Source organism: Prosopis cineraria, unplaced genomic scaffold, assembly GCF_029017545.1.
Source record: "Prosopis cineraria cultivar Desert tree isolate PC_DT_omini unplaced genomic scaffold, ASM2901754v1 PC4, whole genome shotgun sequence".
NCBI classification, from domain to species: domain Eukaryota; kingdom Viridiplantae; phylum Streptophyta; class Magnoliopsida; order Fabales; family Fabaceae; genus Prosopis; species Prosopis cineraria.
The window spans coordinates 4,404,426-4,421,936 of record NW_026555335.1 but is presented as its reverse complement, the minus strand read 5'-3'; the positions used below and the strand labels follow the sequence as shown (position 1 = coordinate 4,421,936).

The 17,511-nt window shown below is 35.0% G+C and overlaps 2 protein-coding genes across 3 annotated transcripts; both read right to left on the bottom strand.

Annotated features, from left to right (window-relative positions):
* Positions 1 to 1,302: 1,302 nt before the first annotated feature.
* On the bottom strand, positions 1,303 to 6,408 carry LOC129310103 (glutamyl-tRNA(Gln) amidotransferase subunit B, chloroplastic/mitochondrial). Of its 2 annotated transcripts, none has more exons than XM_054951956.1 (8): positions 5,651 to 6,407; positions 5,096 to 5,305; positions 4,252 to 4,392; positions 3,940 to 4,143; positions 3,391 to 3,588; positions 2,810 to 2,878; positions 1,956 to 2,072; positions 1,303 to 1,855 (listed from the first exon to the last, which is right to left on the bottom strand). In XM_054951956.1, the coding sequence occupies exons 1-8, from the start codon at positions 6,278 to 6,280 to the stop codon at positions 1,775 to 1,777; spliced, it is 1,650 nt and encodes a 549-aa protein (XP_054807931.1). In that variant the 5' UTR covers positions 6,281 to 6,407; the 3' UTR covers positions 1,303 to 1,774. The 2 variants fall into 2 exon arrangements, 1 of the variants encoding a protein (XP_054807931.1); XR_008593017.1 differs by having other exon boundaries at positions 1,824 to 1,855; positions 1,956 to 2,155; positions 5,651 to 6,408.
* A 639-nt stretch (positions 6,409 to 7,047) lies between these two features.
* LOC129308465 (histone-lysine N-methyltransferase family member SUVH9-like) lies at positions 7,048 to 15,913 on the bottom strand. Its single transcript, XM_054949575.1, has 2 exons — positions 13,572 to 15,913; positions 7,048 to 7,632 (listed from the first exon to the last, which is right to left on the bottom strand). The coding sequence occupies exon 1, from the start codon at positions 15,690 to 15,692 to the stop codon at positions 13,638 to 13,640; it is 2,055 nt and encodes a 684-aa protein (XP_054805550.1). The 5' UTR covers positions 15,693 to 15,913; the 3' UTR covers positions 7,048 to 7,632; positions 13,572 to 13,637.
* Between the last annotated feature and the right edge of the window lie 1,598 nt (positions 15,914 to 17,511).

The following is a 17,511-nucleotide window of genomic DNA, read 5'->3' as shown; positions in this document are numbered from 1 at the left end:
AGTGAACAGATGTCTCTACTTTTACAAGTATTTGTATTGAAATTAAATTGACTCAATAGTCATGAAAAATACAATTTTTATAAATTATAAATAAATTTTTTAAATATTTTAAAATATAGTTCATTTGCAAAATCAATTAAAGATGATTTTGTTTTAATTCATAGAATAAATATATTATCAAAACACTTTGTATAAACTGGTTCGTGGATATATCTCTTATGACCAATTAAATAATTTTAGCTTTTAATTAATTGAATCAAATTCATGCATACATCTCCATCATATCTCTTTCCCTTTCACAATTATTCTTTCTCTTTTTTAGTGGCGTAGGAATCAATGTAATATTTACATATTGCTTTCTCATTATCCTACCAAGTGTATTTTTTTGCAAAAGATGTCTAAACATAAATAGTTCAATTTTGTGCCTTTGCAATAAGTCTTATTGTCATGCTTCCTTGTGCGAAGATGAATATAAACCCAAAACTTTCATTGCATAAGGGTATTTGATTTTTCATGATAAACTAAGATGTTCAAAACAATTTTAAACTGCATTTAATTTGTTTTGAACAAATAATTATGCTTTTTTTATTTTTTAATTTACAATAGTAAATCAGTGATATATAATTATATATCACTGATAAACTATTATAGTAAGAATTTATCACACCATTTAATCTTGTATATATGAGAATGTTTATTCTCATCATTTCTTATAATGAAAAATAAAATTTATTAATTTAAATATTTGATTATTTATGATAAGCTAAGATGTCCATAATTATTTACGAATTACTTTTAATCTATTTTGGGCAAACAATTCTTTTTTTGTGTTTTTATCTACAATAGCATATTAGTGACATAAAATTATATATCATTTATAAACTATATCAGTAAAAACTTATCAACACCATTTAATTTTATAGATATGAGAATATTAAATCTCATCATTTCTTTTTTTTTTTTAAGAAGGTTAAATGAAACTCTCTTCCATCATCTTCAAGTATTTCAAAAAAAAAAAAAAGGTTTCACCCCAAAACAAATATTTAAAAGAAGAGCATATTACTTGAAAAAAAAAAAATAGTTCTATCATGTAAAGCTTAACTAAATATTAAAATGACAATAATGTAAAATGTAATAAATATCAAACCATTTATTGAGTTTAATTTTATAAAATAGGCTATATATGCAAAAATCCCTTATATTTATTATGTCATTTTTAAGTTTTCATTTCCAATTATAACACACACACACACACACACACACACACACACATGCAAATTATATTTTATTTGGGTATAACAATTAATTTCAACCTAAAATTTCTTAAATCATTCAGCCACTAATCTCTTTTGTCCATATTCAGCTAATAACCTGGCTTTTGCCAGGTTTATGAGTATAGTATTACAAAAACATGTGCAGATCAACAGTAAAACACAGGAGAGCCCAAAAAGCAGGATATTTTATGACACTTAGCATGTGAAAACCACACCTTCATCAGTAATCAGTCAAAACAACTCGATCCAAGGCTCTATTGCGGCTGCCAATTTCTTTCACCGACTTGCAAAGAACAAGCCCAACGTAAATGCATCGCCTACCTTTCTCACTTCATTTGTAACTATTTTCCCCAAACCGGACAATGCAAGTTTATATATATATGAACACCTAGCCCTAGGGTATGCTCAGCAAGACAAGCAGCCCGCTCTAAACGAATGGAATGACAATATTTGTATCGTGCTTAGTCCCACATAATTATGCAAATAGCAATCCATTAGCATCAGCTTGTTGAGTTCAGTTTTTCCAAGAGGATCTTGTTAAGAAGCCCTGGATTGGCCTTCCCTTTAGATAATTTCATAACCTGTTGTTCCACAAAAACATTTGTAGTTACAAATACCAAGATAACCATATGGGCGAAACAAACATACAAAAAGTGGGCTTCCAACTCTACAAGTGAATACCTGGCCGGCAAAAAAACCTTGTAGCTTAGTTTTGCCTCCACGATATTGCTCTAGCTGTTTTGGATTCTCTGCGATCACTTGGTCCACCATTTTTTCAATCTCAGCAGGATCTGTTATCTGTTATTTTCAAAGTCACAGCATGTGCTCACATCTTCTTTTACTCAATCGCATTTTCAAGGAATGCAACTTCATCCATGCATCTTCGCCATCAAGTAAATGGAAAAACACAAGCTCATGGTTCAAGGTGATGAACTGAAAGTTGTAACTAGGACCATGGTTGACAGGTTAGAGTAGCTTATGGCTACGACAACAATTGTTATATACTTCTTTAGGCATCAGCCAAGTTTCTTCTATTGTAACTACAGCTGACAATTTTGAAAGTAAAATGTTATATCGATAAGAAGAGAGAAAATTACTGAAAGGTACAATGGAGAAGAAAGAAATCCTCCCAAACAAAAGCTAGTACAAAGGAAGATAGACCGAGCTAACTCAGAAGAACCAATAAGGCCATTTGCAGAAACCCACAAACAGCCCATAAATGTGATCCTCTCTCAAAGAAGATGTGGTGGAAGGAATTGCTGGGAGAACGCCGAATGCACGAGGCCATAAAACATTTTTGGGGGGATAATTTCAGAAAATAGAATCTATAGGACTTAAAAAGTTTTGCACATACAGGTATGTCTTACTCTGCTTGATTCAAAGCAAGCATCTACTAAGAATATTTTCACTAGCTTTTAAGCAACCAATTTCCGTACCACCTCAATCAAAATCCCAGCCTTTACAATCCACCTTAAACAATAATAAAATTAACGCAATGAATCAAACGCCATAGTCTTACATATTTTGCAACTTACCTGAACCAGATTTTTTTCTTTTATGAGCCCCTCAACAGTTCCACCCTTGGCTAGTAGCTCGAATAATATCTACAGACACATTAGTATAGAGCCAAGTCAATCAAACCAACCAAAAGAAGGAGAAAAAATATGATGTTTGTATTGTAAGTCAATTCAACATGTGAGAAGAGGGAGAAAAGAAGTGAAACAGAATATAAAAGTGTATAGACAAGAAATGGGTGCCCATGAGACAAAATGGTTACACAGGTCAACATATTTTACAAAATAAATGCCGCATATTATCATACTTGGGGACATCGTTGTCTGTCCTATCTGAGTCTCTGAGAGAAAGCAGTGTGGGCCCATATCCCAGATATACAAACACAATTAACTATTACACTATGGTAGTTCTCTGATATTCAAAAGGGTGAAAACATGAGTGTCCAAAGAGTGTGTTTGTGTGTGTGATTAAAATCATGACGTTGGTGGCTGTTAAATGAGTCAATAAGATCTAGAGACAGTGATAAAAATATGGTGTGCAAGCATTAGCAAAGCTGAGACCTTAGATATACACCATTGACAAGGTGCAAATAAAACTATACCTCCTTCCCAATCTTGCCACTGATAACTCCGCCTTTAATGGAAGCTATCAACTCAGACAGCTCTTCAGGTGTAAGCTTAATTTCATTTACTGTCAACTTCTCATTTTTCATGAATGCAGCAATATCGCCCATTATCCAGTTGGCAGCTAACTTTACATCAGCACCCTTTGCAATGGTAGCATCAAAAAAATCTGCAATCTGATAAATCCATCCAGCAAACAGAAAACAAGTCAATCATAAGTGAAAATACTTTCCAGCAGCAACTTCAAATGACTAATAATGTGAAGCATATGCTTCCCATCAAGATTAGCAAATAGAAAATTGCTGGTGACACAACCTTTGGAGTCATAAATTTACAAGCGGTCAGTATAGAACTTAATCCTTGAGAAGGATATGAGACAAGTATTACTTTATATTCACTATCGGAAATGCATTGTTCAGTATAACGACTAAAGATTCATAAAAGCAAATTAATGATGTCTAGAGAGAGAGAGAGATGAGAAGATAAAGAAACACTACCATAACTTTTAGAAACAACAGAGTACTCACATTTTTGTCATTAGCAAGGAAAAGAACATCTTGCATGCTCAGGCCCATATTCTCATATCTTCTACGCTTTATTTCTGGAAGTTCAGGTAAAGAATTGCCAATATCATCAACATATTCTTTGGAAAGAATGACTGCTGGAAGATCTGGTTCTGGAAAATATCGATAATCAGAAAGCCCTTCCTTTTTCCTCATTGTAACTGTTCTCTAAACAGAAGAACAAAATTTCTTTACGTAAATAAGAATGCAGGAAATAGATACTATCTTTTACCTGCTAACCTAAAAAACCACAATAATATCACAATTAGTACTAGCCTGAGCGCCTTCTTCCCATAGACGAGTTTCCTGTACAATCTGGTCTTGATGACCTTGACTATGGAGTTGCACCTGCCTTGAAATTTCAAAATCTATGGCTCTACTCACTGATGAAAATGAGTTCAAATTCTTAATTTCAACCTGTCAATACAATTAATAATATCAGCTGCTAAATTTGTAAAAGATTGTACTATTTCACACAGCATTGCCATAAAGAACAAAAGTCACATCACTTTAAATACTTCATCGAAGTTAAAAACAAGGGTCAAGCCATTTTACATACAGTTTTTCTCAATACATAAAGATATGTCATTTCGCTCATCTACAAGCTTGATTTATAAAAACTGCTCTGCATTTTATCCTTTAAGGTAATGAAAGTCCCCAGTTAAATGATGTCAACTGCTGTCCTGGCATAAATGTTGGCAAGATTAATTATTTCAGATGATATCTTCCTTTCACCTCCCGTATAATAAAATTAAAAAGAGAATAGTTAATATGATTAATGCCTTCAAATGTTAGATCCAGGTAAGAAACATTCAGAGCCTCAGTAAGTTAACCAAAAGGAGCAGCAGAGAATAATGTGAGTACCATTGTCATTATATTATTAATTATTAATATATTTCATCCAGAAGATTGCATAAACATAGCTCAAATAAAACACAGGTCCACAAAAAATATTTAGAATAGGAACAAGATTTACGGAATTGTGAAGTCTTTATGCAATTTTATTATCAACATCAATAAACCTCCCATTAAAGTACCGATTTAAAAAAGCCGAATAATACCTGTGTGCAAAGCGTGGGATGTTACTTAAATACTAAATGTTAAAAGAAACATGAGATACCTTTGTCCCAAACCGAGATTGCCCAATGGGTCGAACTGAGACATTCACATCACAACGAAGAGAACCTTCTTGCATATTGCCATTGCTCACTCCCAAATACCGAACCAGTCTCTGTAATTCTGCTGCATACTCTGCTGCTTCAATACCGTTTCTCATATCAGGCTCAGAAACTATCTCAAGCAATGGTACCCCAGCCCTATTTAAATCAACCTGCCATGATAGACCACAAACTCATGCCATGAATAACAGCTATTAAGCCTTCTATAATTTTTTAAGACCCGAACAATGGGCTCGTATGCGTTAAACAAATCCAACATAAAAATTTGTTCATGTACGACAAAACTGACAGTGCAGATTGTCCAAGTTAGATAATACTGAAGGGTATTTGAAAATTAATTGTGAGTTAAAACGATAGAACTCAGAACTATACGCGTGCTTGTGCTCGCGCGCGCGCGCGTGTTAACATAGCAAAGAAGAAAACATGCTAAACAAGCGACTGAATAGTCAATGCAAAGTTTAGGATAGAAAAGTAAGTGAAGGGGATTGAGCGCTTACCTGAGAGTAGCTTCCATTTTCTGCATGTAGCAGCTTCCCTGCATCCTCTTCCATGTGAACTCTGGTAATGCCAAACTTCCTGTGGCCACCACCATATTCCACTGGAAGATCCACATCAATGTAACCACCGGTAGCAATTGGCACATCAAACTGAGAAATTTGATACCCTTTTGGAAGATCTGGGTAGAAATACTGCTTCCTATCAAACTTGGAGTTCAAAGATAACTTGCAATTAAGAGCAAGACCCAATTTCACAGCAAACTCAATGACCTTGGAGTTCAAAACAGGCAAAGCACCAGGCAAGCCCATGCAAATGGGACAGACGGAGGAATTAGGTGGAGACCCATAATTGTAAGGGCAACCACAAAAAGCTTTGGTTAGAGTGGAAAGTTGAACATGGGTTTCTATACCAATGATTGCCTCAAAGTTTTCTGCGATTTTGTTCAATTTTTTGGATTGGGTACTTGATGGAGAAACTTTGGCTTGGGAGGATTGCTTTTCTTGTGTCGCAGTTTGGGATTGTGCGGCTTTCATTGTGCAATACATAGCCCCATTTTTTCTTCCAAGTAGCGAGACTGGATATAGCAGCAAGGGGTTCAATTGAAAGCTTCTGAAAATTGTGGAGGCCATGTATGTTTGCTCGTCCAAAGAAATGAGCGAGCTTGAAGGAGTTTACCACTCACAGTGTCTTCCTCCCCAACAGATATCCGAATAATTCTTGTGTGGCATCGTTTACTTCTGCTCAACACGGAATTTTGATGGGACTGTTTTTTTCCCCTTATAAAGAATGGGCCTTTAAGATGAGATGACATATACCATTAAAAATCGGAGCTCAAGCCCAATTAGAAACAGAAACACGAAAAATGAAAAATATACTGTCATATTTTTCCATATTTATTTATGACAATATTCTTTACCAAAAAATATATAGACATATATATTTAGTTCATATAATGCTCGAGAAACTTTAGAAAATTATTATTAAATAAAATATTCAAGCACCCATGAGTTTAGAATGAAATAATTTATTTTATATCATAATTTAGTCTCCCTTTGATATATTATTTTTAAAAGAGACGAGAGTAAAATAAATTGAAGCCAAACAATCAAGGATTAAGCCAGTTGAGACTAGTTTTTAGGCCAGACACAATGGAGACTACCTTAAGTGATGAGATAAAGTATAAGTAAAAATGTATATTTTAAACCTTTTTATGTTTTAAAAAAATCATAAATTGAAACACATTAATATTTAACCAGCACAAAGTGGACTTTGTACCTTTAGCCTATTGTTTACAATGCAGATCAATTTTTTAGTGTATTCATAAACCCATGGGCCTTAATCAACATTTTTGTCCAAAGCAATATAGAAGCAATTATATCTCATAAGTTGCACATAATTTCAATTGGGAACCAAACAAAAACAAGCACTTAATGGTACTACAAGCGGAGGTTATAATCGTTTATTTACAGGCAAATTGCTAAATAAAATATTGTTGAAAGTAGAGTCCTCATGGGATCCTGTATCGGGGGAAAAAAAAGGGGGAGTTCTCATAGGATCTGTTCTTTCACAAGCATTTCTATTCATTCGTCCCTAACATTACGGAAAGCAATTAAGCTTCATGCAAGCCGGTCGCGAGTATCATTGCTGTACAAGTAGAGCATTATTTACACAAGTTGATACAGCTGAGTTACATTGTCAAACTTGGCAGTGACAAGACCTGCAAATGCTTCGCCATTCGCCAAGCAGCATAGGCTACACAATTGACATCATCCAGTGGTAGTTGATGACTAATTACAGGAGAGTTCAGCAGATATTGCACTCTAATTTCCAATTTATTTTTCACCATACAGAAGATAACTGTACTGGGCCAACGAGTGTGAGACAGCATATATATGTAAGACAATTACTTGATTCCGCCGTGAGTTCATGTGGCACGAGCAAACACTCCCAGGTAAAATGATGAGGCTGAAACCTGGATTTCCTGCCGCAGCATACGAATATGACATACAAGTCAGCTTATATCTATTGGTTGATTAATATACCAGAACAGGATTTTTTTTCAAATTATGATTGACGTTGACAACTCATTGAAAGCCTACACTGTGATGGAAGCCTGCTCCGTGTAAATCAAAGGCAGCTGTGGGTAAAGAAACAAGCAGAAAGAACCAGGCCATTTACACAATTTGGTATTGACATTCTTCATGGTAATATAAATAAGCAACATTTTCAATTAACTAGACCATAATGCTAACCGTTCAGGGAAAAAAAAACAAACAAACAAACAAACCAAAGAAAGGACAGACCATCACAAAAAGTCGAGAATAAACATTAAGTTCCAGTGCTGGCTTCTTCCTCAACCTTAGCTTTTTTAAACATATTTATTGTCACGATTATGTCAAAAAGTATTAAGGAAATAAATCTAGATTGATATGAGCAAACTTAAAGACTAATTAAACTGCAATGATCCTGAACAAGAAATTTTATGCAGGAAACCTGAGGAAATGGAAAAGGGTGAAACCCAACATCTAACAAAGCACATTTTGAGAGTGCAAATATATATATATATATATTTATTTATTTATTTATTTTCCTAAAAGGAAAAGGAATAAATAAAGCATACGGCATATTAATTTGAATCTCACCGCCATCATTCAACCATTGAGGTACAAATTAACAAATGATGCGCTTGTTATACTAGTCAACAGATCCACGACATGGTAATCTAAATATGATAAAATCTTGTCCTCTTCAGTAGGGTTGGACATTTTAAATATAACTTCTTCAGCTGTTGCAAACACTTGAGTCGGACATGTAGTCATAAAGTCCGAGATAAGTTGTATTGGTCTTGCATAAAGAATAGTATGGCTTACTATAAATTTTATATATTACATTGATACTCAATGTACATTTCATGACAGCCTAGCTACCTGCATGAGTTAAACAGTACGGGAAGAACTAGAAGCCATAGTTCTAGACCAAAGATAACCGCTATAGAACAAACACAAATCTGAGATAATCATTGACAAAGCCTTGTCGTAAGTGTAATTCATTGCGTTGTATTCAATAGCACTGCAACAATGATACAACTTCATAAGTTCACAAAATGTCAACAATCCAAAAGCTTAAGTTATTATTCAAATGCTCAGAATTGGTTTTATTGACATTTTCGGCATTCAAAGCAAAGACAATGAACATGGCCCCAATAATTTGTGAGACTGTATTTCAATTAAGAGTTTTCTTTAGGTTGGAGGTGTCAAACTCCCGATTACTTTAGAAAGGAAGGCTTTTGTCACCCAAATCAATCTATAAGAAAGCAGTCTAGCTTGGGATACAACCAATGTGGGACTTGCTAGTGTAACTACAGAAAGAAGACTAATACTATTCTAAAACAAATTACATAATAAGTTTAAACGCTTGTGATGAGTTCAAGTGGTAGAGAGTGCGAGATAATGGGGTAAAAGCGGATGATTACAGTAGAATTGTGTAAAGATAGATATACTTTTGAAGTCACTACTCACCATCCTATTATTTTGGAATTGCTACATTGATGCCAAAATTGCAACAGCGAGAACAATTCTTGCACATAGTTCAAGCATCCAGGGAATAAAATATTGGCAATACATATTATATTAAACATATAATCTGTTAAAGAAAAGTAGTTTTCCAACCCCGCAACAATTATTTTGTAGAATCAACTAGGCAAGCAAATTTTTAAAAGCACCTTCTTGGTGAGTGCCTCTGATAAGAACTTTCAGCATTTCAAGTGAATGGATTAAGGTGATAAATGATAGACCTTACCTTAACAAATGCTAGAACTGGAAGTCTGCCAAGTGTTAGAATAGTGTAGAAGTCATGCTATGCATTAACAACTTGTGGGTTGAGCCTATCCTAATGTTAGCCCGTTTTATAGTTATAGATAATCATAAGGTTAGTCGAGGAATTCAGACTACTGGAGTCACTCACCAGACAATCCTTTCCAAATTAGTATAGTCAGTCAGTTCATGTCATGTCTACAATACAACAACCACCCCCAGGAGACATTGATTCCCCTAGGCAAGTACTGAAGTACTTGAATAAATCTCCAGGGAAAGGAATATTTTATTGCAACCATGAGTATCCTTCTCAGATGTTCATTAGGCCAAATCTCTAGATGATAGGAAGTCAAGCATAGAATGTTGTGTCTCTATTAGTGGAAATCTTTTGACTAGGAAGAGGAAGAAGCAAATTATAATTGCCAAATATAGTGCAAAAGTTCAATAGCAGGCCATGACCTAAACAATATGTGAGCTTATGCGGGTCCAATAACTTCTGAATGAACTAGCATTGGAGATAATTACATATATATAGTCATACATATTCCAGTGAAGGTATGGCGTGACAAACAAGAAGTCATACATAATTACATAGTCATATGGGAGAAGCTTCAACAGAATTTTTTAAGTAAAACTTTCTTTGGTCATACAAGAGATCAAATAGAAGTTTTATTTATAATGGCATGTAATGGGACGAGAATTGAATTTCTTTTAACAAGCCAGGCATCATATAGGAAGGATGTTAGAAAAGCATGGCAGCTATTATAGCATGAGCCCATTCTACGGCCACAACTAGACACAATGAATATAAGAACAGAGCTGGTGATCCCATTCTCTTTCCCATATTTCTCTTCTACCTTTTTCTCTCGTCATTAGTTACACAAAGAGTGTATTCAAATAGTTATTTCAGGCAAGCTCAAGACAGAAGGTGCACATCAAACACTTACTTACAAGAGATCATCTGTAAATAATCTGTATAAATGAGTAAATATTACCAAATTATCACTAATATGAAGAATCATAGGGCAAACAAAGCAACTTGATGGTAAATATTCAGTTTCATACCATCAAATCAGGTCCTATATTTGCTATATAAGGCATGCTTGAATTAAATCAACCTCACCCAATAGTAAAAAGCAAGCCTCATACTGTCTCCCCCTAAAATAGCAAGCATCCACCTCCAGTAGAAGAAACTTTAAATTCTTAAAAGTCCCCAACTTTGAAGACATGCACTTCTTTCTAAAGTCTCAGCAATAAAATGTAGTAGCTAAGACATTCAATAGTTTCACCAAGCAAGGGCATAATTAATAATACAAAGCACGTTAGTTAAACTAAAAGAAGACAAGGAATAGACCTGGATCCCCTACAAGGATGTGCAGGGTCCACATCAAATTTAGACTGTTCAAACTTTCTGAAAATAAAAAAAAAATGAGAGAAGTTAACAAAATCTAGACTGATTAGTTATATTTCAGACTCCAAATCAGATGCACAAGAGATGTGCAGTTATCCGTTTGCAACAAGGCAAAACACTCACGAAGATATGCACCATTTCTGCAGGCAAGCCTGTGTCATATGCATAGTTTATGTATCATTAGACCATTTATGAAATATTTTAAAGCCATATCTGCATAATATATAATTTCTAGCACAATATTTGTGCTTGTACTAGTGTTATATATCGTTAGATAGGGCCCAGAACTGTTCAAAATTAACTGAGAATCGCTAGGCAGCATGTCTCATGCTATTATTTGAACCTGAGCTCGAACATATATAACCCAGACTACTTTTTATTATTTTCAAATTCTACATCAGTAAGATGGGAAAGGATCCTCTAAAGTGCATTATGCACATGCCACGTATAATGGACAATGGATTGCCATTTGAGTGTTAGATTACAATTTTCATAGGTCTTCACTAGATAACTCAAAACCTTTATGACCAAGCAATCTAGGGTTTGAGCCTTTCTGTATTCAGTTTTCTCGTGGTAAGAAGGCATATTACAGATCATAATAAAAACCATTCATGGGCTTCTAACAAGCAACTTGAGCTTCTAAGTCGAAACAGTCCTTAAAAATAAGAAAATAACAGTTCAGTTTCTTATGATGTATGAGAAACCTCATAACAACCTCATAATTCAATAGTTATCAACAGGTACTTTGCTTTCTCAAATGCCAATAATAATTTGGAGGAGCTGAATCCCAAGAAAAATATATTTAACTACCTGATTTGGGTTCTAGGTCAACATAAGGTATGTTCTTTCACTTTGTAGCAGTTTCCCCTGAAATGTTTTCAAGATTATGGCAGGAACAAGATGTGCTTTGTTTTTTGGCAAAATGTGCAATATATGAAGCTTCCATCCAAGTGTACACCGATAGACGGGAATGAAAATAAATCAAAAAATGTTTCTTTGCCAATATTTTCATTACAAGACAGAATAGTCTTTACAGTTTCTGCTTGCTGCTACTCTCTCCATAGTTATTTCAATCAATATTTTTAACAGCAGACTAGATTTGTTAGTTCAGTCATTCAAACTGTGAGCAGGCTATTTGTCTGGGTCAATCAACCATGAGAACTGGATTTAGCATTAGAAACAGATTGAACAAGTTCTGGGAAATCCAGTACAAGTTCTTAAATCCTATCATGGGTTCATTGCTACTATAAAATTGATCCAATCAAAGGTGGTATACGCCCAGTTAAAAATTCTTCTCAGCACAAAGAATATTATTTCAGATTTTGAAAATTTTGGATATCAGTGTATTGTGTGGATTATATGCAATGACGCAAAACATCAGTGAACAAATTAATTTTATAAAGAGAAAATAAAAGCAAGCGAATGCCAATGTCTTTGTTGTGGTTAAGGGCATGAAGAGGATGTTGCTAGTGCTACTCATGAAAAGGTTGATGTTATGCTTTTTATTTGTTTGACTTGTATGGTTATGTTTTCTTTTGTTTCTTTGATTTGTATGGTTTTATTTTATTTAGTTTATCTGATTTGGAGGTCACACTGTAGGTGTTCTACTTCTGTTCTCTGATATACCTTGTATCCCTCTATGTCTCTGTTTTTCTTTTCATGGCTTCAAGACCTGAACCCTACCCGGATTGCTATCAGACACAGAAGTCTGTCAAAATAATTTTATGTATTCAAGTACACAGGAAGTTTTTGTTATTGGCGGCAACAGCATCATAACAGGAAGCTCATTTTCAATCATTTGTCACTAAATCCATCAAAGAAATAATTTCAAGGGAGAAAAGTTGCACGTGTATTGATGGCAGCTATGTTAGAGATTCACATGAATTATTTTTTTCAAACTGATATGGCAAAACTGTGAGAAAGAAAGATATATAAATTGTGAACCTTGAATGCTCGCTAGATCTAATGCATTTATAGCCTCAATTAGAGCATTGAAATGCATAATAGACTCACATGTTACCTTATCAAGATGGATTATTTGTCATTTGCTAGTTCTAAATAATCCTTTTGCAATGCCAAGGTAACTAACCTTGCCATTTGGTTTTGTTTTTACTTTATAGAGTACAAACCAAGTTAAAACATATTTCCACAACAATTAACAGGGAATCAAGTTCAAACGGTTGAATAAACTTCCTCTAAACTATATCAGAATCAGGACAAAGAGGCTATTTGGAACAAAAGGAGTCATGATTTTCAAAATTATAGTAATACTGTCCCACAAAGAGTGGTTCATTTCACACTTCTTTTGGTGATCGGTTCATTTTGTCCTCAATATGTATTAATAACACGTGTAAGGGAACCTTCAGATATGCAAGACAAAATTTCACATGAAATATAAATGGAGAAAATTGATACACAAGCAAACACATTGGGACTGCTAAAACCAGTAAATACCACAAAGGGCTGGTATATAAGAGCAGCCATGATACTTATCACTTTGAAAAGGCCAACCAAATTAACTGTTAAGATGACAGAAGGCAGTACGTTAATTTTCCTGAAGATATCAATATATGATAGTTTACAGGGAATGATGTAACCAAAAAGAAATAACTAAATAGTTAAAAGATAACGCTTTGGACAAATGGAAACGCGATAGCTGTAGAAACAAATAAGGTATATGATAGAACTTGGCTTTACCTCAGTGTATCATGCCCAAAACTCAGCTTCAACATTTTATAAGGAGTATCAGTCTTTCAAAATCATTCAATTACATATAGAAAGCTTTCCTGTCCATTCATCAGCCACCCCGTAATCAAGGCTGAGCTCCCTCATTGGAGGAATGTTCTCCAATGCAAATAGCATAAGGTGAGGGAACATCAAATTATTGTGATCATACAGCACAAACTGAACCGACACATTAGGAATTGAACTGTGGCTCATATAGCAAGCAACATTCCTCATTGTGGACACATCCATCGCAAAATCCAAAGGAGGAATTGATGGATAAGATGGACGCGCATAATCAGAGAAGATTTGAGATAAATCACCCCATTCTGAGGCTTGCCTATTAGAAAACCGACTCGGATATATCAATGAATCACCATTCATTGACAAAATTTGTGCTTGCTCCATGGTCAGAACAACCCCAGCATATTCACAGATAAAAGCACCGGCATGAATAAGGTCCAATGACCTCACTCCCCAACCTGTTTCCCTTGACCTAAACACCTCCAGTCTATTTTTCAGCCCATGTTGTGTAATCCGATTTCGGCAATGTGGAGGACAACGACAGAAGGGGCCACATTCAAAAATTATAGGCTTCCCTCTCACAAGAATCCCATTTAGATTATAAGGAAATTGGCCGCCATTTTTCATAGCACAGAAGCAGTTATCAGCACAACCATCAACACAGTCACAACCAGTAGTATTCCCAGTTTGATGAAATACAAATGGTGGAAAATTAGTCCGTGAAAGATACTCATAACGAAGCGGCTCATGATCCCTATCTATGTCATTAAAAAGACGAACAGGAACCTTCTCCTTTTGGTTAGAAATATCAAGACTGAGATAAGCCATTGGCTTGATAGACAAAGGACGAGTCCTAAGAGTCTGAGCAAGTCTAAGAATAGCACTACCCATTTCAGGTTGGCCCTCAATTCTGACAAGTTTATACTTGTAAACTCCAAATCCAGATTTACCCACATCAAACCAGCATTGAACAATTCTATACAAGCCATCATAAACGTAAATTTTACTAGAAACACTTCCCTCATATTTGAACCCTCGAATAACACGTACTTCAATCCCATAATGCATGCTTCTTTCCATAGCACGATTTCCTCCTTCTAACTTCTGGTGAACAACTTGCCTTGAATGATTCTTATCTTGGCCACCATGACCTGTGTAAATTATCACATCCCCGCCATCTTCGTCATCCTCGTATCCACCAGAAACTATCACACTGGTTGCTATCGGCTCCCCATTTGTGCTCTGGCTAGAAGGGAGATAATCAATTCCAGCTTGTGGTTGACCGTGCAACCCAACCACGACTAGTTCCATCCTAAAAAAGAACAGGTCGCCAATGTAAATCCCTGGAATGGCACCCACGATCCGCTTATCACGATTAAGCCACAATCCACGATCCCTCATTAGCGAAGCAGCCCTCAAATCACCCCGCAGCCGTCTGGGGGTAGCAAAATCGCATTTCTTCTCCTCATCCACCGTTGACAAAACACGCAACGAATCATAAATCATCCTGGTCCTTCTAGTAATGTCGCGAAAATACCTGTCATCTTCAATTCGAAGATCGTTGACCCTTACCAGCTCCTTCAACCGCGGCGTCCGCCGTGGAGTAACTACCACCGGAGGAACCTGGTTTTCCTGCGGCACAGGAACAATTGCTCGCGAATCTGGTCCTAAAACGTCGCCATGTCCCTTTGAGTTTAAACTCTTAGCTAACATATTCCTAAACTGCTCGGAAAATCGATAGAACTCCGCATACAAGTTGTCCCGTTCCGTCGATGCGCCCCGGGTGTCAGCGGAAGCCAGGCTATTCTCGCAAAAATTATTGTGCTGCGCTGGAGAGAGCCCGTCCAGGGCGTGATTCGAAAACATGGTCCGCTCCACTTCTTGGGGTTCTTGGGGACGATGGTTCAGACACGGCTCGTCCAACGGCTCGAGCTTCGGTTCCAATTTCGGGACCAACAAAATGGCGGGGGTAGCAGCACCGGCATTGATGGGATTGGTGCTGCCACTGGGCATAAAGGCGGATGGGTCGGGTAAGTCATTGAGGTCTTGAAATGGCACAAGAGAATCCATGGCTTTGCCGAGAAAGATGAAGGTGTTTAGGGTTTAAGACATGGGAAGGATTTCAAAATCTAGAGAGAAGGGAATAGATGTCTAGATTCGAGTATAGAAGCATCGAAATAGAAATTGAGAGAGAATGAAATGTGGAAATGAGGAGAGAGAAAGAGAGAGAGCACTTCGTCCTCAAGACACACTACCTGTAATAAAACTGTAGCTCAAGAAGGCTCAGGCTCTCTCTCTCTCCATATTTGCTTTTTGTATTTTTCGATCCTTTTTCTCGCCTAATTAAAAGAAAAAAGAAAATTAAAAATGGTTTGGGTGCAAATGCAAAATTTGCTTAAATTTTGAACTGACTTTACTTTTGAATCTCCCTCGCTGTGGGAGATGTGAATAGTTCAGATTTGCTGGGAAATTTCTCGCGCCCTTTCTTTCCCAATTTTATGTGCTCATCCTCCACCATTATTACACCTTACTTACTTGCAATCTTACCTGGCCTAGCTGGAGAATCAGAAATCAGAATTCGGGCAAATATGTAGTCTTTATCATTACATTTTTAATTAATAGTGGTATATCATTCATTTTATCCATTACCCTCGTATTTAATTTATAAAAGGCGCAACCAAGATATTTAATGAAGTTTATGACAGTTGAATCACACTTAAATACATTTGATTTATATGTACAAATTAAATATTAACCATGTTCTAATTTTTAGTCCAAGAAATGTTTTGATTTTTTTAAGTTTATAACAAGATATGTTACTTACAAATTTTTACATCTTTCTAAGCATGCATTTGGGTTAAAATAAATATAACATTTAATTTATTTAAAGTATACTTTTTATTTATTTAAGTGAAATATAATAAAGTAAAAGTATAATTGAAAATATAGATATAGATATATATTATGATTTGAGATGGGTATGAATCATAGCAATATATTTTTTGGCACGTGAATTGTAGCAATGTTTATTGATATGCATTGGTATTTACTTTGTATTACTGCCCCATCCTTTTCTCGATCGTTTGCATTTTTGAGTCGCGCAAAATTTTTGAATTCAACATGGGAGTGCAACTTTTATAGTTTGATTTTGCAGCGAACTCCGTGCACACTATTTTTTTTTCCCTATATTTTTTTATTTAATGCTTCTTAATATAATATTATAATGCACGATTCAAATATGTCACTTTTTAAAAGATTTTGATTATCATTTTTAGTGAAAATCTTTTTATTTTCATTTTAATGAGTTACTTTACATAAAAAAGATGGGCATTTAATTACTTCCTTCTAATTTTATCGTTTCACAATTTTAATAATTAAATTAAGATGTCACATGTAAAAGAAATTTAAAAAAAATGATGTATTTATTAATGTAAGTAAATTAAAAAATTTCTTCTTTTTCTGGACAACATTATTAGCTGCCACCCCTCCCAGATTCCATTGCTTTTTACTATAATATAATATTATAATGCATTGTTGCCAATTCAAATTGATATGCTCAATCTCATGTCACTTTTTGGAAGATATTGATGATTATCATTTTTATAGACTTCTTTGCATCAAAAGATGGATACTTGATCATTTTGTTTAAATTTTATCATTTCACGAATCTTTAAGATTAAATAAATAGATTATAAGATTACATGTGAAAGAAAAATTGTTTGAAAAATAATATATTTAATAAGAATAAATTAAGAAATTTCTTTCTTTTTCCAGACAATATTAATAATCATTATCTTTTTTTTTTATTTCAGTAAAGTGGCCAGAATAACTTGTATATATACAAGAATGGAGGTATTCAGTGAATAAAAAAAATAATGCTGTGTGATCA

What these genes read in the sequence shown, in the direction of transcription:
- LOC129310103 (XM_054951956.1), bottom strand. Translation starts at nt 6,280, where the DNA reads ATGGCCTCCACAATTTTCAGAAGCTTTCAATTGAACCCCTTGCTGCTA. An exon ending in AATCTCGGTTTGGGACAAAG is followed by an intron (nt 4,393 to 5,095) that starts GTATCTCATGTT and finishes TTGTATTGACAG; the next exon opens with GTTGAAATTAAGAATTTGAA. An exon ending in GTGGCAAGATTGGGAAGGAG is followed by an intron (nt 2,879 to 3,390) that starts GTATAGTTTTAT and finishes ATGTGTCTGTAG; the next exon opens with ATATTATTCGAGCTACTAGC.
- LOC129308465 (XM_054949575.1), bottom strand. Translation starts at nt 15,692, where the DNA reads ATGGATTCTCTTGTGCCATTTCAAGACCTCAATGACTTACCCGACCCA.